This window comes from Hypanus sabinus, chromosome 7 (assembly GCF_030144855.1).
Source record: "Hypanus sabinus isolate sHypSab1 chromosome 7, sHypSab1.hap1, whole genome shotgun sequence".
Classification (NCBI taxonomy): Eukaryota; Metazoa; Chordata; class Chondrichthyes; order Myliobatiformes; family Dasyatidae; genus Hypanus; species Hypanus sabinus.
Window position 1 is genome coordinate 159,246,538 of NC_082712.1, and position 24,704 is coordinate 159,271,241.

Consider the following 24,704-nt stretch of genomic DNA (forward strand, 5'->3'; position numbering starts at 1 on the left):
TTTAACTCGGTTTGAAAAGGAACATTTTCCTCATATTTCATTATTTGTTCACGTTTGGTCCACTCTAGAAAATGCTAGCACGTTCTTCTGTAAATTCTTATAGAATAAATCAACACAGAATACTTACCAAAAGCAGGGCATGCACAAGTTCTGCATGCCTTTGGTCTTGCAGGGAAATGAATGATGATACTGGGTTAGTAACTAATTGGTCAAACTATCATTCTGGCCTCCTGAAGAACTGTACAAGTCAAAACCTCTTCTAACTCGTTAAATTTGTGGTTAATTCTTACCCTCCATTAGCTTCCATTCTCCAGGAAAGCTGATGCCTCGCACCAACAGGAGAAGAATGACAACATCGTAATGAGTAGCAGCAGCTGAGGAATTTTGGTGTGACAATGATGAGGTAGAGGAGGATGAAGATCAAATGAAGTTGTCCAGATTTCATCCTCACAGCTTAACCAACTGCAAGTTAATTCTCTCTGAAAGCTATGATGAAGCTTCAAGGTGCAGATCTGAGGCTTTGAGATAGCAATCTGGTATCAGAATCAGAAACAGATTCAATATCACCGGCATATGTCATGAAGTTTGTTAACTTTGTGGCAGCAGTACAATGCAATACATGATAAATATAGAAAAAACCTGAATTACAGTGTATATACGTAAATTAAATAGTTAAGCTAAAATAGGTAGTGCAAAAACATGAATAAAAAAAGTATTGAGATAGTGTTACTGGTTTCAATGTCCATTTAGAAATTGGATGACATAGGGGAAGAAGCTGTTCCTGAATCACTGAGTGTGTGTCTTCAGGCTCCTGTCCCTCCTTCCTGATAGTATCAATGAGAAGAGGATATGTCCTGGGTGGTGGGGGTCCTCAGTGATGGATGCTGCCTTCCTAAGACACCACTCTTTGAAGATGTCTTGGATATTACAGAGGCTAGTAGCCATTATGGAGCTGAATAATTTTACGACTCTCTGCAATTTAATTTGATCCTGTGCAATACCCCCCACCCCAGCCCCATACCAGACAGTGATGCAACCAGTCAGAAACAGCCAGCTGTCCATGGGACATCTACAGAAGTTTTTGAATGTTTTAGGTAACAAATCAAATCTCCTCAAATTCCTAATGAAATACAGCCGCTGTCTTGCCTTCTTTATACTGTAACTGCATTAACATGCAGCGACCAGATTAGCTCCTCAGAGGTAATGACATCAAGGAACTTGAAATTGCTCACTCGTTCCGCTTCTGATGCTTCTATGAGGATTGGTTTGTGTTCCCTCGTTCTACCTTTCCTGAAGTCTACAATCAGCTTTTTGGACTTACTAACATTCAGTGCAAGGTTGTTGCTACACCACCTTCCAACTAGCCTGAATATTTCACTGCAGCACGCCTTCTCGTCACCATCTGAGATTCTGCCAACAATTGTTGTACCATCAGCAAATTTATAGATGGCAATTGAGCTATGCCTAGCCACACAGTCATGTGTGTAGAGAGAGAGTAGAGCATTGGGCTAAGCACACATCCCTGTGGTAAACTAGTGTTGGTTGTCAATGAAGTGGAGATGTTTATTTCCAATCCACACAGAATGCTCTGTATACTATAATCCTTCCTTTTCTGACAGGCATCAATGAAAGCAGTATTTTAAGAAGATGTAAGATATTGTTACACTGATGAATTTCCCAGAATAAGGTTTCTTGCTGTGTGACCATAACATGAATTCTTCACTCCTGTGTGCAGCAACTGCCTGCAGTGCTACATACAGGAAATTTGAGTGTGAGCCTGGTCAACACAAATGGGTGAAAGAGAGAACTCCCGAACTAACTCTTCACCAGTAAGGAAGGGGAATATCTTTAAATGTGAACATCTTCAAAAGGCAGCATCCATTAAAAAGGACCCCCACTGCACAGGACATGCCCTCTTCTCATTATTACCATCAAGGTGGAGGTACAAGAGCTTCAAGACATACAATCAACTTTTTAGGAAGAGCATCCTCCCCTCCACCATCAAAATTCTGAACAGGCAATGAACTCATGAACACTGCCTCACTATTTTTGCTTTCTTTTTGCACTACTAATTTAATTGTATATGTATTTCTCATTATTGTTGATAGTATATATGTATTGCACTGTACTGCTACTGCAAAACAACAAATTCCTTCAGCAACGTCAGTGATTCTGATTCTGAGGCATTGAAGTAAAAGGAGGGCAAATCAAGAATCAAATCTGGCAAAGATGGGAAAAGAGAAAGAAAGACAAATTCAGAGAAATAAGGACAAAAAAGGATAGGAAAATGTAGAATAAACAAACACATTTAATACGTTGAAAATTACTAAATGCCTGAATGAAATACCTCAGTTTGACTTATTTCCTCTCTGAATGAGTGGCATTACTGGAATGCATATCGCATCATTAAGAGCGAATTTAGCTATTCAGTTTATGTGCCAGTTTTAAAAAGAGAGCAGTACGTGTCAGGACTTGTCTGCCAAGATGGAGATAGCTTGGGTTATTAGTAATATAGCAAAGGGTGAAAAAAAGAGACAAGGTGTTAACAGAAGTGACAATTGTGGGAGAAGCTATTGTGTGAGCGGGCCAGGGTAGAGTGGTCAGGCTTTGACACAAATGGCTTCAGTGAGAACAGGCAGAGGCTAAAGGTGCTGAGTCTTCTGGAGTAATTTATTTGATTGTTGAACTTAAGCATGAGAAATTAGAGCCAAAGGTATGACAAGGGTAGACAGTATAGTGGTTAAGGCAGTGGAATGCTCTTCCTGTAGGATATGGGATTTCAGGGTACCTGATGGTCTCCTTGATTACTACATCTGCAGGAAGTGCACCCAACTTCAGTCCCTGACTAACAAGTTTAAGGAACTGGAGTTGATGCTCTATGTCAGTGGTCCCCAACCTCCGGGCGGCACCTAATTAATTAGCTTGTTTACTTCAGCTTTTTTTTTCCCTGAAAGGTGTGCTGGGTGCGTTCCGGCTACCGCTCCACCCCTGCATGCTTCGCGGCCCAGAGGCTGGGGACCGCTGCTCTATGTACTCAGGGCCGCCCAGGAGGCTGAAAACCTCATAGATGAAACTTTTATTGAGGTAGTCAGATGAAGAGTGCAGGCATCAGACAGTAGATGGGTGACCAGCAGGAAAACTAATGAGACCTCCAGCAACAAGCATACCCATCTGGATTTTGTGGGGGGAAGGCCTCAGCAACCAGGCCGGGGCACTGAGGCTCAGCAGGGAAGGGTAAGATCGATACTAATGGGAGACTCCATAGCTAAGGGGGCGGACAGGAGATTCTGTGGCCAGGAAAGAGAAGCTAGGATTGCTTCCCAGGTGTTGGGGTCCATGATGTCTTGGAGCGGCTGCAGAATAATCTCAAGTGGTAGGATGAGCAGCCAGAGATCATGATGCACATATGCACCAATGATAAAGGCAGAAAGGTGGGAAAAGGCTTTGGCAGGGAGTTGTGTAAGAGCAGGACCTCCAAGACATTTCTCCTCGTGGCACGTCAATTCAGCTAAGGTTGAACTTGAGCTTTTGTTCTTTTAGGCTTAGCTGAAGTGCTGGACAAATGGCCACCCTTCCTCAAGGACTTCCCTGGTGTTTTGACTACTTTTTTGAATGTCTCATCGACAGCAGCAATATGGATTCAAGGCATGAGTATCGTCCATTTCTGTAGCCAATGTTATTCACTGTCACAGTACAATAATTTCCACTGTACAAATTACTTTGCACTTCATTAATTCAAACAACAATGTGCATACAGTAATTTATTAATGAAAATCCTGATATCCAAAGTATAGTACAGCCATTGCAAATTTTTACATGTAAATCTTACAAAATTAGACACAGCATTTTTTAAATATTACATTACAGGCTCGAGCAAGTATCAATGATTATTTTGTGTCTTTTTATGGTTCAGGTTTTAGAACAAACATGCACGTGCAGGCACGCACGCACACACATACACACGCACGCACACACTCAAAAGCACTGTCTGCTTTACTTCAGGTGAGACACTGTAAATCTGATGACTGAAACATTAAACAGAACGGGTCAAAAAGCGGCACAAAATTGTGATCTCACAATTCCTGGAACAAAAGTTGTCACAACAGATTAAGACTGTATATTGCTTCTTGAACTCATGTTCCATCAAGACACAAGTTTGCAAACACCACAAACAAACTGTTGTGGAAAATTGGTTTGAATTATAGTAAAAAGGTGTGGTAAATCAGCAATGGCATCTGACAGCGGAGCAAAAATCACAGCGGCTACTTGAGCACCAGTTTTGGTTTTGTTCTCAAAAATGTTTCAGCACTTCCACATTATAAGTGATGCATGAAATAAATACAGGTTTAATTAAATCATGCTACAACTTCTGAGACTTGGATAAAAAAAACAAACAGCTTCTGAACCAGATCAGCAACCTATTTTTGCAAGCTTTATTTCAAAATGAACTGGATATCAATCATTCCTTGCAAAATGTGTAAATAATTTGCATGCAGCATTGTGTTATTCAGTAATACAAAATACAAAGCAATTTAGCTATCAAAATATATCTGTGCATTCACTGGAATACTTCACAATAATTCAGCAAGGGTTCCTGAGAACTGAGTGCATTTCTTAATTTGTAAACTGCATTCTGAACTTGTTCATTTACATAATATCCGATCGAGAACTGTACGAAGCTTTAGCGGGAAATTAAAACTACTTTAAACAAGATCTGTTAAGAAGAGGAAAAACTCGTGAACTGTCCATGAATTTTCTTTACTGTTCCCCTAGTTAAACATTTCCTGAGCATGATGCTTTCCAAGTGGCACTCAGAACTCTCTGACAACACAAATTTCTTAGCACACCAGTACTCTTAAACAAAAGAGAAGACAATGGGAACATTGTCAAGCAGCATGTGTAATGTAATACTGCATATGATCGTTTTTCTTTCTCTATGTACCTTGGTGGATTTGTAAAATGGCAGTATTTCCAAATGCAAGGCATATATGGCACTCTTCCCATTCAGACTCTCTCCACACACCGAAACACACATAGGACGTATTTAGGACAATGAGAGTTTTGTATTATGCCATTTCAAAATGAAACCCAAAACTCACACAACAGGATACAATTGATGAAAGACGGTAAGAGGCATTAGGATAATTTGCTTTAAAGAGAAAAACAGCATGAAGGCAGTGTTTGAACTGTACAAAATGCTTCCATGCTGTGTACCAAGGGACTGTATGTAGCACTAGAGAAGGCAAGGATGTTGTTAGGACTGGAAAAGTTTAGCTATAAAGCCAACTTTAGCTATGATCTGGATTGTGAAATTCAATGAAAGGTGCAAACTAACTTTGAATCAGAAAGGGCTAGGTAGGAATTTACGGGCTAAACTGGATTAAGTACACATGCATTTGAGACTGCAGATGTTGGAATCAGGAGTAAAAGATAAATTGCTCAAAGAACTTGTGCAGTATTTGTGGAGGGAAAGAGATGGTCGATACATCAGGTAGACATCCCGCATCAAGATGGATTAAATATGTCAAATCGTCAGCAATGAATTGTAATGCAAGATGACATAAAAATCAGTGCATATAATCCATAAATAATGGTGAAACAGCCAAGAGCAAGAGAGGCGGGATTTGGAGTCGAAGAAGACTTAACAATCTACATTAAATATCAATACCTAGCAAGAATCATTAAAACCAATAGAAAGAAAGGCGTATCTGGAAGATGGAATGCTCTAGTAGAATAATTATTTTTATTGGGAAGAGATAATGTATTTCCTAGCTTGATATTTTTGTCCATATAAAGGCTAATCAATTATAGTTTCCACTGTCCAAACCATTATGGTGTCTGTGATTACACTTCCTCCCAACTATTCATCTGCTTTGGTTTATCTGCATTTACAGTGCTTTTAATGTTACACTGTCAACACCTCTGTCATATAATCCCTTCTGCCATGCACCCTGAGATGGTTATTTTCTTTCCTTTGCACTGCTTCTCCCCCCCTCATCCCACCCCTCCATCTTCCATGCCTCTGTACTCCTTCAAAGCTAATTAAACCTCAACACAGTTCTATTTTCTGATGAAAGGCCACTGACTGGCGTTGATTCTCGGCTTTCCCTCCATCCAGCCTACTGAACTTTTACAGCATTTTGCTTTTCCATTTCTACAGTATAGTACAGACTTCTGACAAAAAAAAAGTGCCTTTCTGGTGAGAAAGTATGCTGACAAGTTATTTTGCTCATTAATAGGCCTTTTTGGCCCAATTGCACCCATGTGACCAATTAACCCACTAACCCATATGTCTGGAATGTGGGAGGAAACCGGATCACCCGGAAAAAAACCCACACGTTCACAGGGAGAATACACAGGCTCCTTACAGATACAGTGGGAATGAACCCTGGTCCTTGGCACTGTAATAGCTTTATGCTAATCCCATGCCACTGTGTCTCCCTCAAGTTAATTGGTTGCCCTGCAGAGAATATATGAAACATACCTACTGGGTTTATTTACATGTTACATTGTGGAGATAGTCTAGAGTGTCACCCAGAAGGGAAGATGGCCTTTGATCAAACATTCATAGCTAAGTTTAGACTTGTTATTTAGGAAACGTCTCATAAAGGCAACACAGATTTGAAAGGAGTAATATCTTTGACTTAGAATGTCACAGTATGTTTTTTAAAATTTCTTTTTCGGGGTATGATAATTGCCAACAAGGCAAACATTCATTGCTCATCTCTAAGTGCCTTGAGAAGGAGCTGAATCAGACATTGCAGTGCTTCTGTTGAAGGTCCGTGAATCTATTGGGTAACAAGCTCCAGCATTTAGACCGAACAAATGAACTACAAGTCAGGATATGTGTGCAACTTACAAAGAAGTGTGTAGTTGCAAAGTAACTGCAACCTTGTATTTCCTCTGCTGGCAGGAATGAGCTTTTACGATTCACCAGCAAATCAGACAGACTGCTTTGTGGCGACGAGCCTTGAGAATGCTGTTGGGACGGCATTCTGAACCTCCCACCACTGGCCCACACCAGCAGTATTGTGGCCTCAGAAGGGGCAGTTTTCATTTGAATTTTCTGATGGCTTTCTCATCTTTTCCCGCCAATTTGAGATTTAACTACCAGTCTGGTGCAAGTAGAAGGCACCACCCAGAAGTGGATACATGGAGGCCTATGCATCTGAACGCTTTTGCTTCAAACTACCTATCCCCTGCCCAATCCTTTGCAATACAGGCTTGTTAGATATGAATCAAAGGAGGTTAATTCTTGTGATAAACAGGAATTAATAATGTACTAATTTCTCAGTGGACTCCCATACAAGTGACGAGCTAGATAGACAATATCACCTATTAAGGTTCTGAACGTTATTTGATAAAGATTATACATGATATATGAAATGCATCACTCTATACTGGAAAATTATACAACATAGCCTGTCCTAAAGTGTCACAAGAGGAACTTGTCAACTTTAGGAAAGATCCCTTGCAAGATGTGACAAGCTTTAGAAGTAAACAATGTCAGTACTTACGATTTTCTTTTGTATGTAGCAATTAAAATATTGAAATAGAAAATCGATCAGTAGTAAATAGCTTGAAATATTTAACACTTTCTTCCTCTTAACCTAAGCAGAGTTTTTTTTTACAGTGATAATACTTAAAACGAGCTGTGCAAGTTGGAATGATCATGTTCTGGGCCTTAAGTCCTAACATAACCAAAAAAGGCTCACATCAGAAAGAAAAACTCAGAGCTTATGGTTTAAAGAAAAGATCAAGGAAAAAGCAAATATTCCACTTTCAGTCTGTATGGTTGTTATTCTTCAATAATCTTAGCATCAATGAACTTAATGTGAGAGGTATTGCCAATTGGAAAATAAAAATGTAATATTTTGTGAACAGTTGAAATAATGGGCAAGGTTCATGCTAAATGCCTGAACAGCTTCATTGCTGGCTATGCAATTTTTGATCTTCGTGAGAATGGTAACTTAATGAAAGCATTAAAAGAACAGGCTGCCCATACATCTGAAAGGCGGCCAGTATCCAGCTACCTCCTACAGTTTTTATTTTGCACTGAAGATGGTGCTGTTACATCTGCCTCATCAAGACAAGATCTTTAAGGAGCACACTGGAATCTGGAGTGATTACAAGTGTTGTGGTTTAGTGTTAGTCTTAACATATACTAAAAGAAACTTAGTTCCAAACCAAGACTAAAAAGGCACTTGTAGATTGCTTAATGATGCAAAACATTAAATGGACTCACAAGCTCTGTTAATTTACCTTGCAGAATATTGAACGACCATATAGATCATGGCAAGCAACCATTGTTTTGTTATCTGAATTTCCAGTTACAAGAGATGATTGAACAATGGACTTCTTTACAGCTTTGTATGGTCATTCTTATAACTTATCACTTATGTGAGTATATCTTGTAAACAGAGGCTCACAAGTTTGCACTTAACGTTAACATTCTCTCGCTGACAGTGTAACAGGATGTTTAATTAAGCTTTCTCTGTTGATGATGACTTCTGGCTAAACCTAAATACAAGTTGTTAGTATTATAGCACAATACACAGCAAGAAGGTCTGCTTAAACCTCTCTATCTCGAGTCCCACTTGATTGCACCCAGTTTTGTAGCCAGCATCTTCAGGAGTTCTGACAGAGGGCAAGGGTACCTCTCATGCAGCATCTTGTCTAACTTGCCATGGCTGCTCAAACATTCCAAACAACAACAATCCTGTTAGTACGGTCTACAATAATGCAGTGCTTCCCAGCCTAGAGTAATGCAGCCGGTAAGATCCTAGTACATGAATTATCACTAATATGCTTTATTTTACTCTTATTATTGTACTTGTAAACACTGCCACATACCATAACTTGCCGCGATTATACAACATCCACTGAATACCCTGACAACAATGGCAGACAGATGAACCAGGTTGATTCACAAATCCCAAAGCCTCTACCACCTTGATTACAAACAGCAGTATGCTTGAGACAAAAGCCTGACAATAGAACCTAGAAGATCAACATTCTCCTTTCTAACAATGGATACTCATCAAGAACGTCCAAGCTCATTGTGTCACTACTATCACGTTCTCCACAGATGGACGGTCAAATTCTATCATCCAATCACTAAGATTTAATCATACACTAACCCTAAAGGAGCCTTCAAGGACCCATAGTGTTACACTAGAGGCCCTGACATACTCTCATAAAAACACAGAATTAATTAAAACATAATATCAATTCAAAAAACAATACACAGCTATATTAGCCCCGGAATGTGTGGTGACACTTGTGGGCTGACTCCAACACATCCTGAGGTGTGTTAGTTGCTAATGCAAACTATGCATGTCACTGTATTTTAACATGTCCATGTAATAAATAAGACTGAATTGGAATCTGAACTGCCTCTGTATCTGACTCAAACATTAATATTTGATCTGCCATCAAAAAAGGGAGAGAATTGCTATATAGCAGCTCACAGAGTGATTACAAGAGATTTAAATGGGCAAGAAGTTAAGGAGCAGGGCCCCAGGTGTTGGCAATGTAAATACTGGGAAGTGGTTTATAAATGATGGAATCCTTAAGGTCAGTAATCCACAGATACCTTGTGTGATGCAACAGGATAATGGGTAAGAACATTAAGTTCTAGGAATGGAAGAAATTCTTGGCTACACTTTACTTGTTGAGAATGCTTAGGAACTATTGTGTAGCTTGAAATATTTACATGCTATTTCATTTGCAATATCACAATGAGGCCCCTCCCCAAATGTAGCCAGGATAGTGCAAATGAAAGACGTGTGAAAGAGGCCAAGCATTAACAGATGGAAATTGCCCAGTCAATCGATAAAGCCACATCATCATAAACATGCTATTACAGAAACAATGAAGAAACAGTATAAACATAGATATAGAGTGTATGAAAGACAGTAAGTATTGGTTCCAAAAGCACAAAATCCTTAACATTTCACTGGTTTCATTTGTGTAGTCAGAATGAACAGATGAATGGAGTGGATTATTTCTGGTCAAGGATCCTAAGTTTATATTTCCAAATTATTATTTATAATCATTTAGCTTTTGTCCAGTTTTTTGAAGGGTATATGGCATTATAAGCTCAGTTTGTTATGTTAATAATCAATTGAGGAAATGAACAATGACCTATGAAAGGGCTCTTCTATTTGCCACCCATTGGTTACGTGGATGTAAATCAGCAATGAACAGAAGAGATCATCTCATACACAAAGTTAGATCCTGTGTCCACTCCATAAACCTGTTGTATTAACTATTTGGTTACAAGTAATGTAATTAAAACTTAAATTACTCATGGAAATTTGTGGCTGTGTACCAGAAATCCGATCGTTAAAGTGAAAACTTAATTTTAAACATCTGGAGCTTTAAAACGATTGTGATGATAATACATAATTATTTACAACATCACATCAATTCTAATAGCAATGCATAGCCCATGATTCAAATCATGAGATTTGTTTGCATTGTCTTATTTTGCAGAATTATTTACATAAAAGGCATTGGTTTCAATACATTTCTTACAATTACATATTCAAGCAATATGCATTTTTTGGGATGAAGGTACTGATTAAGGTGTTCAGAATCCTATATTACATAAGGCTTGACAGTAGTGTACAACCCTTTGAAATGCATAGTAAACAAGTTACAGTAATTGCCCTGATTTGCTACCTGATCAGGAACAAACCTGTCAATGGACAAATCAAAGCTTTTAAGGGACATGCTTATCAAGAATCCACACAAATGGATTGCATTATATAGCCACACTATGTCACTTTTTACTCTGTATTGATTTTGGAGTTAATATAAAGTTCCAGACATGGTCAGTAGATAGATACTTTCTTAAAATTTGATCTGGTAGTCTTACAACAGACCTTTTTGACCATGATCCCTGCATCACTGGAATCACTAGCTGTACCTTCAGTGATTATAACCTATCTTCTACTCTGTAGATCACAGGCCCGTTAATCAAATTGGGAAACATGCTGTAGTGTGACTATTGATATATGTACTGTATGCACATCACAACTTACATCGGTCAAGAAAAGGCTGTTGGTGCATCATGCAGAACTACTTGTCTTAACACCACTCTTAAAGCAGGAAATGGAGGTCAGATATTGAACCAAATCAAGAATAAGAAGATCGTACAAAGAGAGTGAGAGTTTTAAATGTAAACATTCCTGCACTCAATATTATGTATGAATTGTATCCAGGCAGAATGTCCAATCTAACAATATCTAACTACTCTGATGTTATCAAAGAAAAATACTGATGCAAGGCAAGGTCACTTAAAATGAACATTTTGCTGCTGTTTGTTGCACCATGGCAAGTTTCGCTATGAACAAACTATAGATTTTTGAGGCACTCGGTTTATTAATTCTGTATTTTTCTTTTATCCTGTTTGGTTATGTTTTTGGACTTGAGGCAGTAGACATCTATACTATTTCTCATATATTGTGCATTTACAGTTATATAGAGCTGCCTGACTTTGATGCTTCGCACTCTGGTATGTAGAAAATATCTAGAATATGAATAGATAAATGGACGCACGTTTATAGTGCTCAATAGAAATCATGGTCTGTCTTCTGCACAGTTGGAAGAAATGTGAAAAAGGATATCAGAATTCTTATTTCCTGCTTAATGCAATGCAGCCTTCTACTTCCTCTAAAAACTGACAATAAATACATCTACTTGTACCAAACTTCATAGGAACCAGAAGATACCACAACAGCATTGTGTAGTGATTTTAGTCATTTTCACAACATTACTTAGAGATGTTGCAGGTCATTAAACAATCACAATTGCACATTTTCCTACTGAAAACAAAGGCACAATAGAAATGAGGAACGTAAATGAAATGCTTTTGAATAATAATTTTAAAATTTAAAGGGGAACTATATTTGTGGGCTTATTTTCATAACCGATGTGCCACTTTACCGATGGCCATTTTAGCTTCAGCAAAATAATACACAGCTAAAATCCTGGTCAAGATTAAGGATTTTTGACCAGCTGTACAACAAACACATCTGAAGAATGAGCACCATTTGTTACTAGTCAACCGCAGTGATCCAATACAGACTCTGCAAACCAATTCGTAGTTCTGCTCATCATCAGTCCTTTTGGGATCAGGCTTCCCATGGCAGGTTTAGAAAAGAAATGGTCAAAAGCAGGGACACGTGGAGGAAAAAAACCTAAAGAAACAGAGAACTCGCTTGCAAATAAACTTCATCGTTTGATAAAGATGGCACATCAAATTCTGATCAGTGAGCTTAAACTAATTTGTGCAGCATAACGTAAATAAAATGAACACCAAATCATTACATGATTTACACAGGGCTTCCTCAACAACCTGCTTTCTGGACTTGAAATCCAAACACAGACTGAGCATTCAACTTTTTTTTTTCCTTTTGAAAGCATGCATTTGAGGTCTTTATAATTATAAAAGTTTTTTATATATACACAATACACATATTTATAATACACATTATTATATATGTATATATAATAAAAACTTGCAAGAACTTGTGCAGCATAGCTGGCATCTCCATCTTCTGTAGCAGTGCAGTCCATTTTAAGTATCTGTCCGGTGGTTGCATTGGTCATGCTAAGGCCATTCATGGTATCTTTTGCCACTCTTTTTCCGCTCCTTTTGCAGGTGTTCCAACTCTGCCTCATACATCATTTCCTGTACCAAGTATTTCTCTCGACGCATTCGGTCACACAAGTCTTTGGGCATATCAGGGATTAGGTAAGCTACGAAGGTCTTGAAGCCAAACACAAAATGCTGAAATAAAACAGAAATCAAAAGTTTGATACCTGCTTTATCATGAGTTCCTTTACATAATTTTAACACCTTGTTCCAATGTCAATTTTGTTCTGCCTTTCCAGCTTTGCTTTACCTTCTCAACTTTACACCCACCATCAAGCGCTTGAGATACTGCATGATGCCATCTCCAAACAAGAGTTTAGAATCCATCCTAACACATTTCAATTACTATCAACATATAACCTGTAGCACCAGAGGTCTCAACACAGAAGACCAGTGTTATACTAAGATAGGAATGCCTACTGTTCCACGTCCAGACCACATTTCATGAAATCTGATCACTTGGCTGTATTCTCCAACTTGCATACAGGCAGAAGCTAAAGAGCAAAACTCCGGAGATTAGGACAACAAAGAAATGGTTGCAGGAGGCAGAGAAGTGGCTGTGGGATTGCTTCAGGTTGGTGGACTGGGCTGTGTTCAAGGACTCATCTGTGGATCTGAACGAATACAGCATGGGTGTCGCGGACTCTATTAATGTGTGAGTCTCCGCAAAATCATTCTGAGTCTTCCCCAACCAGAAGCCGTGGAGGAACAATAAGATTCAGAATCTGCTGAGGGCTAGATCAGAGGCTTTTAAATCTGGTGAGCAAGAAAATTACAAGAGGTCTAAGTATGATCTCTCGAAAGCCAGCTCGTGGGCGAAGTGGCAATACCGGACTAGAGTCAATGAAGGGTGCTTAACAGTTGTAGCAGTGCTTGAATGCTATCACCTCTTACAAAGTTAAATAAAGCAATATAGGTGACAACAGGGCCTTGCTTCCAGATGAGCTCAATGGTTCTAAGCTCACTTTGACTGTAAAAACATGAGAGGAACCATCACAAGCTCCTGCAGCTCCCGATGATCCTGTGATTTCAGTCTCTGAGGCTGACGTGTGAGCAGCCTTCTGGAGGGTGAAACCCATGGAGAGTATCTAGCCCAGACCTAGTACCTAGTCAAGTACTAAAGACCTGTGCTGACCAAATGCCTGGAGTGTTCACAGAGATCTTTAACCTCTTGCTTTGGAACTCTGAGGTACCCACCTGCTTCAAGCAGACTTCACTTATACCAGCACCTAAGAAGAATGGAGTAACCTGCCTCAATAACTACCATCCAGTAGCAGTTACAAGCACAGTTTAGAGAGGGTGGTGATGAAACATATCAACTCCTGCCTGAGAAGCAACTTGGATACACTCCAATTCCCCTACTGGAGCAACAGGTCAACAGCAGATGCAATCCCACTGGCTCTTCACGCAATGCTGGAACATCTGGACAGCGAAGATGTACTGTATATATCAGGATGCTCTTTATCAGTACAGGTGCACCACAAGGCTGTGTGCTTAGCCCCATGCTCTTAAGCACAGCTTCAATGCTATATTCAAGTTTGCTGATGACACTACTGTCCTAGATTGAATCAAAGGTAGTGACAAATCAGTATACAGGAGGGAGACTGTAAATCTGGCTGAGTGGTGCCATAACAATAAACTATTGCTCAGTATCAGCAAGACAAAGGAGTGGATTATTGACCTCAGAAGGAAGAAACTAGAAGTCCGTGAGCTAATCCTTGTTGGAGAGGGTCAAAAACTTTAAATTCTTCAGTGTTAGTATTTCAGAGGACCTGTTCTGGGACCAGCTCATAAGGGTAATTACGAAGAAAGCACAGCTGTGGCTCTAGTTCCTTAGGAGTTTACGAGGATTTGGCATGATGGATGTGTAGTGGAGAGTATATTGACTGACTGCATCACAGCCTGGTATGGAAACACCAATGCCCTTGAATAGAAAATCCTACAAGAAGTAGTGGATACTGCTTCTTGTAAAGTCCACTCTTCATTTAGCACATCTACATGAAGCAATGTCGCAGGAAAGCAACATCCATCATCACAGACCCCCACCACACAGGTCATGCTCTCTTCCCACTACTGCTAATGGAAATAAGGTACAGGAGCCTCAGGAACAGTTATTACCACTTAACCATCAGACTTTTGAACCAAAGAGGATATCCTCACTCCTCGCATCATAATTTAAATATTCCTACAACTATGGACTCACTGTCAAGGACTCTTCAAACACATGCTCTCAATATTTATTATTTATTATTATTTATTTATTTTTGCAAACTGGTTGAACACCCAAGTTGTGTTAGTCTTCCATTGATCCTATTTTAGTTATTATTCTATTATGGATTTATTAAGTATGCCCACAGGAAAATGAATCGCAGGGTTGGAAATTACTTTGAACTTGTAAGGTACATATTCAGTTTCCAGCCTCTTGGTGCTCTAGCCCTTGGATTACATGATGTAAATGCTTAATTATTCAAACTAAAAATATGTTTGAGTGAATCAAGGAATATCTCTTTTCTTGGCAGATTGCCCAATTTGCCAAAAAGGATATCAAGCTAGGTGATATCTCCATTTTGTACAGCATGTGTGTGTAAAGAGTAATACATGAGTTAAGTTATTGAGATTTACAACACTGGGACCCCATATCCTGGTAATGCACTTACAGTCCCTTTCTTACTTTCTGCCACACCCCATCTTCAAACTTGAACTAAATCTCAAAGGTAGTTAGCACAAAGTCTACAGAAAGCTCCTGCAGGAGAACCTTGAGCATTTTCAGGAGCTTACAACACGGAACATTACAGCCCATTGGCCCATGTTGTTGTGCCATATTTTTATTCCACACTAAGATCAATCTAACCCTTCCCTCCTACATATCCCTCAATTTTTCTTTCTCTTAAATGTTCCTAATGTATCTGCCTCCACCACTAGCCCAGCTCAGCACACCCACCACTCTCTTAAAAAAAAACCTATACATCCCCTCTATACTTGCTTCCATTCACATTAAAATTATGTCCCCTGCTATTAGTGATTTACATCCTGTTAAAGTCTTTAGCTATCCCTTCTATCTATGTCCCTTATCATTTTGTACACATCTGTCGTCACCTCTCATCCTCCTTCACTCCAATGGAATTCCTGGAAATCTGCATGGAATTTCTTCCATGCAGCAGAGTTATGATCAAAAAGTGAATGCGGATATGAGCTGCATGTTACCCCACAGATTACTGTAGCAGCACACAGTAACAACAGAATGTGCTTTTGGCACTGCTTTTAAATAGTAACATGTCTAATATTTAGTTAAAGCTAACTAAGCTAAGCATCATGATGATTTCATTAGTACATTTTAGGTTTGGACGCACTTAGCTTAAAGGTTTGTGATACTCATTAGAAGTGCTAATAAAGATATAATTGCTAATTAATTCTCAGGCTTGATGATGAAGGAAATTAAAAAAAGGACTCCAGTATTATTTGACACCTACACACATTTCCATTCCACAAGATGCAGACATCGCTAAGTGTGGTCTCACCAACATCTCGTGCATGATATCCTAACTGCTGTACTCAGTGCCTTGACTGATGAAGGCAATTGTGCAGAATGTTCACCACCTTGTTTAGTAGTGTTGCCGTATCTGCCTGTGCTCATAGGTTTGTCCGTCCTACAACTCTTTCCAAGCTGCTACTTTAGTGTGGAAGTCCTGCCCTGTGCACTTGCCTGAATTAAATTCCTTGGCACACTTCCCCAGTTCATCTGGTTCCTGTTATAGTCTTTGAAAACCTTCATCACTATCCACTGCACCTCCACCCACAAACATGTCCACGTTAATACCATTGTCATACAAATTGTTGATATAGATGAGAAACAATAATGGAGCAGAACCAGTCCCTGTGGCATACCACTAGTCTCAGGTTTCCAGTCCAGCTAAAAACCCTCTACTACTACTCCCTGACTTTTGCAACTAAGTCAATTTGATATTCAACGTGAGAAAGTTTAATTTATTCCCATTCTTTGCTTTCTATCTGTTAACCGATTTTCATTCTATGATGACTATCTTATCTGATTTTATACCCTATCACAGGGTTTCTCAACTGGGGTTCAGGGAGAGGTCGCTAGGGATACTGTGAGAGATTGTGATAAGAAAAAACATTGTTTCTTGAACTTCGAGCAACATGCAGTGGTGGACAGTGATCGAGCAGCTGCATTAGGAATCCCGCTAGAGGTCTCTCAGCCCAGTTTGGCAGTGCACAGTGAGACTGTATTTATTTGGTTGAGTCCATTCTCAAGTCAAGTCAATTCACTTCTATTGTCATTTCGATCATAACTGCTGGTACAGTACATAGTAAAAATGAGACAATGATTTTCAGGATAATGGTGTTACATGACAGTAAAAAAACTAGACTGAGCTATGTAAAAAACAACACAGAGGAAAAAAAAACAACTAGACTAGACTACAGACCATTCCCAGGACTGCATAAAGTGCACAAAACAGGGCAGACATTACAATAAATAATGAATAGGACAATTGGGCAGTAAGGTGTCAATCCAGGTTCAGCTTTTGATAATTGTTGAGCGCAATATTGCACAAAGGGGAGGATGGTAGGCTGAGGAGGAGTGTGAAGTATATTTTCTGAGGATTGAATGGACTCGCCCAACTTGGGCTGTGTTGTCAGCCTCTCCCTCCCGAATTACCTCCCCACACTTCCCCTTACTGACTGACTTATGGGAGCAAACAAACTCCATTGGTTTGAGAGTGAGGAAGGATATCAGAAAGTCTTGAATCTTATTGAAAACCACCTGGAAGAACGCTGAACTAAATTGCAAAGTATTTTTCTTCTCTTTCAACACAAGTACACAACTGAGTGAGGGATCCTTTCTCTGAATCTTCTACTCAGCCTGAGAACTTGACTGATTGTGAACTCAAGATGAGATTTCCTGATCCGCCCTTGGACAAGTTCTGGATTTCTGTGAGAGAAGAGTATCCTGCCATTCATAGGAAAGCAATGAACATTCTGCCGCAGTTTCCTACTTCTTACTTCTATGAGCAAGCCTTTTCTTGTTTAACAAGCATCAAGAGGAAGGGTAGGAATCACCTCATTTCAGTTGAAGGTGAAATCTGTGTGTGATTATCTCAAGTTCGACCCAGAATTGAGTATTTGTGCAGCAAAAAACAAGCTCAGGTTTCACATGCTAAGCCTATATTTGAGCCTGATCATGTCACTTAGTAAGAAAATAATTTTTCAGTCTTGTACAAAATAGTGTCTTAGGCTATAACTTTATTCATACTGCTTTAGCTTATGGTTTTTAGTAACCCTAATATTGTCAATAAGTTTTCATGCTATAAATAGCATTAATTAAAATCAATTTATAACTTTTATTTAAATTAAATCTACTGAGCCTATCTTTAAGAAAAACTAAATTCCATTTTGGCTTAAGCCAGTTATTTAACAAATATTTATTATGCTTTCTTGATGAGTTTTTAAAATTTATGAAAGGGAAATAAAGAGATTAATTTCAAGAAAAGTAAGTTAAGCTTAACTACCTATTTTAATTCAAGAAAGATTGGTTAAGCATTCATCCTCTGCTCAAAAGAACATTGGTAATTATTTTTGGATTATTATATCTAGAACTTATTGAATTGACTTTATTTCTTACATCCTTCACATACATGAGGAGTAAAAATCTTCATGTTACATCTCTGTCTGAATATGCAATGTACAAATTATAGTAATCTGTAATTAATAGCATGTCAATGTAGCTTAGAAATACAATTTTGTCAGCATGAATTAATCAGTCTGATGGCCTGGTGGAAGAAGCTGTCCCGGAGCCTGCTGGTCCTGGCTTTTATGCTGTGGTACCATTTCCTGGATGGTAGCAGCTGGAACAGTTTGTAGTTGGGGTGACACCCTGAACTATCACTGTAAATGTCCTGAATAGTGGGAAGTTCACATCCACAAATGTGCTGGGCTGTCCACACCACTCTCTAAAGAGTCCTGCGATGAGGGAAGTACAGTTCCCATACCAGGCAGTGATGCAACCAGTCAGATGCTCTCAATTGTGCTCCTGTAGAAAGTTCTTAGGATCTGAGGACTCATGCTGAACTTCTTTAACTGTCTTGAGGTGAAAGAGGTGCTGTTTTGATTTTTTCACCACATGGCTGATAAGTACAGACCAAGTGAGGTCCTTTGGTGATGTGTAAGCTGTGGAACTTAAAGCTGTTCACTCTCTCAATCCCAGATCCACTGATGTCAATAGGGGTTAGCCTGTCTCCATTCCTGCTGTAGTCCTCAACCAGCTCCTTTGTTTTTATGACATTGAGGGAGAAGTTTCCTTGACACCATTTTGTCAGGGTGCTGACTTATTCTCTGTAGGCTGCCTCATTATTATTTGAGATACAGCCAATCAGTGTAGTATCATCCGCAAATTTAATTAGCATTTTGGAGCTGTGGGTGTCGACACTTGTGGGTATATAGAAGGTAAGGGAGGGGTGTTTAGGACACAACCCTGGGGGTCTCCTGTGCTGAGGGTCAGACGGTTAGAGGTGAGGGAGCCCACTCTTACATCTTGCCGGTGATCTGACAGAAAGTCCAGGGTCCAGCTGCACAAGGCAGGGTGAAAACTGAGGACTCTGAGTTTCTCGTCAAGCCTGGAAGGAACTATGGTGTTGAATGCTGAACTGTAGTTCACTGATCACGCTAATGTGTTGTGAATGGTCTATATATTTTTTACACTTGGGTTCCCTGAGACCTGAAAATTACTTCAAGGGTTCCTCCAGGGCAAGAAGTTGAGAAAGGCTGGCCTATCATCTTGTTGATAATGTCCTGTGTAGGACCTCAGGGAAAACCTTTTCAAAAGTCAGATACAAACAGCAGGAAATGTCTCCAAAAATAGTGATCATTCCTTTCTGTTCATTCCCACAAGAATTCCTCTTGCTTACTCATATCGTCTCAGAAATGCTTTCTATGTGACCTGCGTTTGCATTAGAAATAATAAATAATGCTTCAAGTGGAACAATGTCATGTATTTGCTTGTAAAATGGTGTCTGTAGCTTCAAGGGTGCTAGTTTGTTTAAAGAGTCCTATGATCTATTGTTCTCTGAGTTGAAAAATTGTCTATAGAGCCAGTCTTCAGAGGCCCTTGGAATAAAATAAAATCCCGTTGTGCCGTGAGGACCTCTTGAATTCCTGTACAAGCCCTTACAAGGTCACAAGAATTCCCAGCGATTCCACTGGCAAACACAAAAATAAACAAAAACAACTGTGAAAAGTCAGGCCCATGATGATTTCACGCAGTTAATATTATCATAAAATTACATGACGCAGAATCAGCCCATCAAGTTTGCTCTGCCATTCCATTATGACTAATTTATTTTCCCTCAGCCCTATTCTCCTGCCAACATTGAAGACACCCTCAAAAGCGATGCATCAAAAAGGCATCCTTAAGGGCCCCTGTCACCAAGGTCATGCCCTCTTGCTACAATCAAGAAGGAAGTACAAGATATATATATATATATATATATATATATATATATATATATAGTAATTTATATTTGTAACATTGTAATTTATAGCTTTTTATTGTGTATTGCACTGTATTGTTGCCATAAAAACAAATTTCACGACATATGCCAGTGGTTCTAAACCTGATTCTAATTCCGTTCCTGGACCCCCTGCTTTAGGAAACATCCTCTCCATGTCCACTCTATCTAGGCCCTTCATCACCACCAAAGTATTAACTAAAATAGATTTAATGAATTAAAGTGTTACGTTAACACTAAAACGTCAAATCAATGTGAAACTTATGAATATGGCACACACCACTGGCACAGTGAAAAAGATTATTAGCTAAAGCTTCCTTTGATTTTTAAAAACAACGGGTGCAATTGCAACATGCTACTGAATGAACGAGATATGGAGGGACCAGAGTACAGGCCCTCTATTCTTTAATATTTATTTTGGTTCCCCTTTGTGTTCTCAGAATATTCAATCATTCTTAATGTAAATACTTGCAACAAGGGGATTTGCGTTAAATCCTCAGCATTACTATAAACACATTGGATGCATTAGCAAAGCAGCTGTTATTTCACCATTTCTTGCCCTGAACAAAGAGTCACTGGTAACAATTGGCAATCAAATTAAAAACCCAAACTTGAAGTTTTTGTTCAGCTGGAACCTGGCTTACTGACTTATCCCAACATATTTTATCCTTAATTGGTGAAGTAAAGATGGAGAACAATGCTTAATGTCCTGTACAATTAGAATCTCATCAAGTCCTGCTGAGAGCCAGGACCAGTGTCACAGATGTGAATTATTTTCAAACTAAAAGGGCAAATCCTCACCACTCGATTAGTTTCCAGAGTGTTTATTCATGTATTTTTTAAATTCAGCAATACAATACGAAGTAGGCCCTTCTGGCCCCTTGAGCCATGTCTCGACAAACCCATAACCTAATCACGGGACAAATTACCATAACCAAAAAGCCTGCTCAACACATCTTTGGACTGTGGAAGAAAACCGGAAGTCTTGGAGGAAACCCACGCATTCAACGGGGAAGAAGTACAGAGACTCCTTACAGAATGGCACCAGAACTGAATTCCGATCTCTGGAACATCCCAAATTGTAATAGTGTCACACGAACCGCTACACTACCATGGCGCCCAGAGTGTGACGTGTTGCTTACATTTTTCCAGACACTAATGGAACGACACACCAATGATTACAGAGAATCATTCCAGCTGTTATTCCATTAACATTATATGATTATAATAAAATTTTAACAGGTGGCCATGTTGGAGTTAAACTCTCTGAAATCTAATTAATAATTTTTAACTCATTATTACATAATCCTTAACAAATATTCAATCAACTGTACTGCTGCTCCTTCAGAAGATGGTGCTGCCAATGAAATGTAATAGAACAAAGTATTGGATAGAATAAGCAAGTTGTGTGTAGTTGAGGTTGAAATGATTATAAATGTTCTTGGTTATCCATGACATTATATACCAAATAGTAGTAAATCAAGGCAACTGATCTTTCAGTGTTGTCTAGAAAGCCACTCATCTGAGAGGCTTCTTCAATTCTAATCCATCGAGGGTAGTTTTCTGGCTTATAAACTCAACGAGTTGTTTAGAGGTATGGCAATCACATGAGGGTCGTTAAGAGTCATTGAGGTTATGTGAGGGCCAATAGACTTATCTTTGCATGAAAACCCATCGCTGAACAGAGGGTTGGGGGTACGACACCACCTATCAGCTACAGTCGGCCCTCCTTATCTGTGGGGGATTGGTTCCGGGACCCCTTGCGGATACCAAAATTCGCGGATGCTTGAGTCCCTTATTTAACATGTATCAGTGCAGTGGTCTTTAGGACCCAGCAGAACCCTGGACTTTATTTAACATGTCTCAGTGCGGTGGACATTAGGACCTGGCGACGCAGCTCTGAATCCGCAATGTTTCTGTTCACAAAAATGATTATGATCGCAATTGAAAATATGGTGGAAGTAATAAAGCAATGAAACACCATTGGTCATTGGAAAGGCGTTAGGCTACAGTTGGTGAACGATCGGAACAATTTTAATGGAGCATGTGAAAGGCCCTGCCCCGATGAAAGCTACAATTATTACTAAACAACGCAGTGGTTTAATTATTGAAATACGTATGTTTCTTAAGTGTTTTATATGCATAAAAAGGTAAAATATGTACTATATACTAAGGGAAACGTTTGACTAACTGATGCTAAATAATACCGGATGTACATGTTCCGACTTCAAATCCGATTTAAAGACAGACTCAGGAATGGAACTCATTCATAACCTGGGGTCTGCCTGTACTTTTAAGTCATTTCTAGATTACTTGTAATACCTAATACAATGTAAATGCTATGTAAGTAGTTGTTACACTGCATTGTTTAGGGAATAATGACAAGAAAATATAGTCTGTACATGCTTAAGCAACGAGTGCTGGAGGGACAACTTCCGGGTTTTCCCGATCCGTGGATGGTTGAACCTATGCATATGGAATCCGCAGATAAGAAGGGCCGACTGTATTTACAGTACAGTGCAATCCTAATATCTCAACCTGTGGTGAACTATGTGCCTGTCGGGACATGCCCCTGCTGACTGCTCCTGTGGCTCCTCCCACAGGCCCCTGTATAAAGGAGATCTGCGGCCTGATGCTCGGCCTCAGTCTCCAAGACCTTGTATGATAGACACTCACTCCTGGTTCCTTCTTCCAGTCAATAAAAGCCGATATCTCGCCTTACGTCTCAGTGTGAGTTATTGATGGTGCATCACAACCCTTCTGTTTCCACAACAGTTCACACCTCCATTCATAAGACTAATGACCTTCTCATTATCTGCATGACTCTTAGCAACCCTCATGAGATTGCTATACCTTTCAACAATTCAAACAGTTTAGAAACTGCAGAACTACCCACCATGGATTAGAATTGAAGAAGCTTCTTGGATGAGTGGCAAAACATATTCTAGATAGAAGGGCGAGGAAGACAAAAAGGAATACAGATCCTGTGAGAGAAATTAAAATCAATAAATTTGGGGCAGTTTTATTCACCTTTTGGAAAAGCAAAGACTAATAAAATATTAATAGTGATTTGGTAAGTAAAAACCGCATGACACCAAATCTGTCATTCTATTTGCTTCTCCCCCATTCTTTCTTCTATTGACCTCAACAAAATGAAAAGTAGGTAAAAACAGACAGAAGAATAGTTGAAATAGAGAAAGCAGCCTTGAATCCGTAAGATCATGGCAGCCATAATACCATGGCAATACCATGGCAACTATAATATAGGAGCAGATGTAGGTCATTCGGCCCATTGAATCTGTTCTGCCATTCAATCCTGGGCTGATTCAACACTTCCAGTTATCTCCACTCCCCTGCTTTCTCCCCATAGCAACATAACAACTTCAACTGTGCATCTATAGTATCCAAATATCCACTAATATCAGTTTAGAATACTTTCAGCAACTGAGTAGTCACCTATCTCTCAGCGAATATTTATGACCCTCTAGAGGTAGGGCATTATTCTCCTTGTTTGAGTACTCTAGAGCAGACAGCATTATGCAATCCAGTGTGTGAACATCAAAATTGCTGGGCTGTGAGTGAGGAATGTTAGCTGCAAAATCTTTAAAAAATCTTGATAAAATTTGACACTGATTCTGCACAAAGGGCCTCAAGAGTATGAGTTCTGTTAAAATAAAGCTGCTGACAAAACATATATGTACACAGGAATGTCAGGACAGGGAGAAAGAAAAATAACGTGGCTGCGTCTCGATTTTCTGCTACCACCTCAATTGATATAATAATAATTATAGATTCCATCATTCTAAATCAAGCCCGATGGAAGAGCAGGATTTTTTCATGTTATACTGACTATCAAGAGGCATTTGATTCAGTCCCACATTCATGGTTAATGGAAGTTACTAACACAGGCACAGTCAAGAGGCAAACATCATTCCCCAATATCTTGCTTCAAAATACAAAATAAAAGACACCATACCTTACTGTAAATACAAGCCTGGTCCAGTTTTAGAGTCCGAGTACCACAAATTATATTATGACTGATCAGTTATTACAGAAAGGACAATCCATAATAACTGTCTGGATATAATATTACAAGATAAACAAGCAACAACAACTTACATTATAGATAAAGCCATACCATACATATATAACATACAGAAATCAGTAAGAAAAAACACCAGAAATATGCTGAATTAAAATAGGAAATTGAAAGGACTATGGAAAATGAACAAGCTATACATTATCCCAATAGTAATATCTACAACTAGTATCATCCCAAAGTCACCACACAATAGCATTAAACAATTAGACTACACAGCAGTACTTAAGTAAATCTTCAGAAGGCCACGATACTAAACACCACAAGAATAGTCCAAAATTTCAATAATTCCATTTAATATCAGAAAAATGTATACAATATACATTCTGAAATTTTTGTTCTTTGCTGACATCCACTGACATCCATGGAAGAGATCTTATAGAATTATATAAAATTATGAAAGAGATAGATAAAATTG

The 24,704-nt window shown here is 39.1% G+C and overlaps 1 protein-coding gene across 1 annotated transcript in view; it reads right to left on the reverse strand.

Annotated features, from left to right (window-relative positions):
* Positions 1-12,587: 12,587 nt before the first annotated feature.
* Positions 12,588-24,704, reverse strand: part of ano3 (anoctamin 3) — a 521,252-nt gene continuing 509,135 nt past the window's right edge. The window contains exon 26 of the mRNA XM_059976011.1: positions 12,588-12,799. Coding sequence (XP_059831994.1) covers positions 12,620-12,799 — 180 coding nt within the window. The 3' untranslated portion in view covers positions 12,588-12,619. The remainder of the gene's footprint in view (positions 12,800-24,704) is intronic.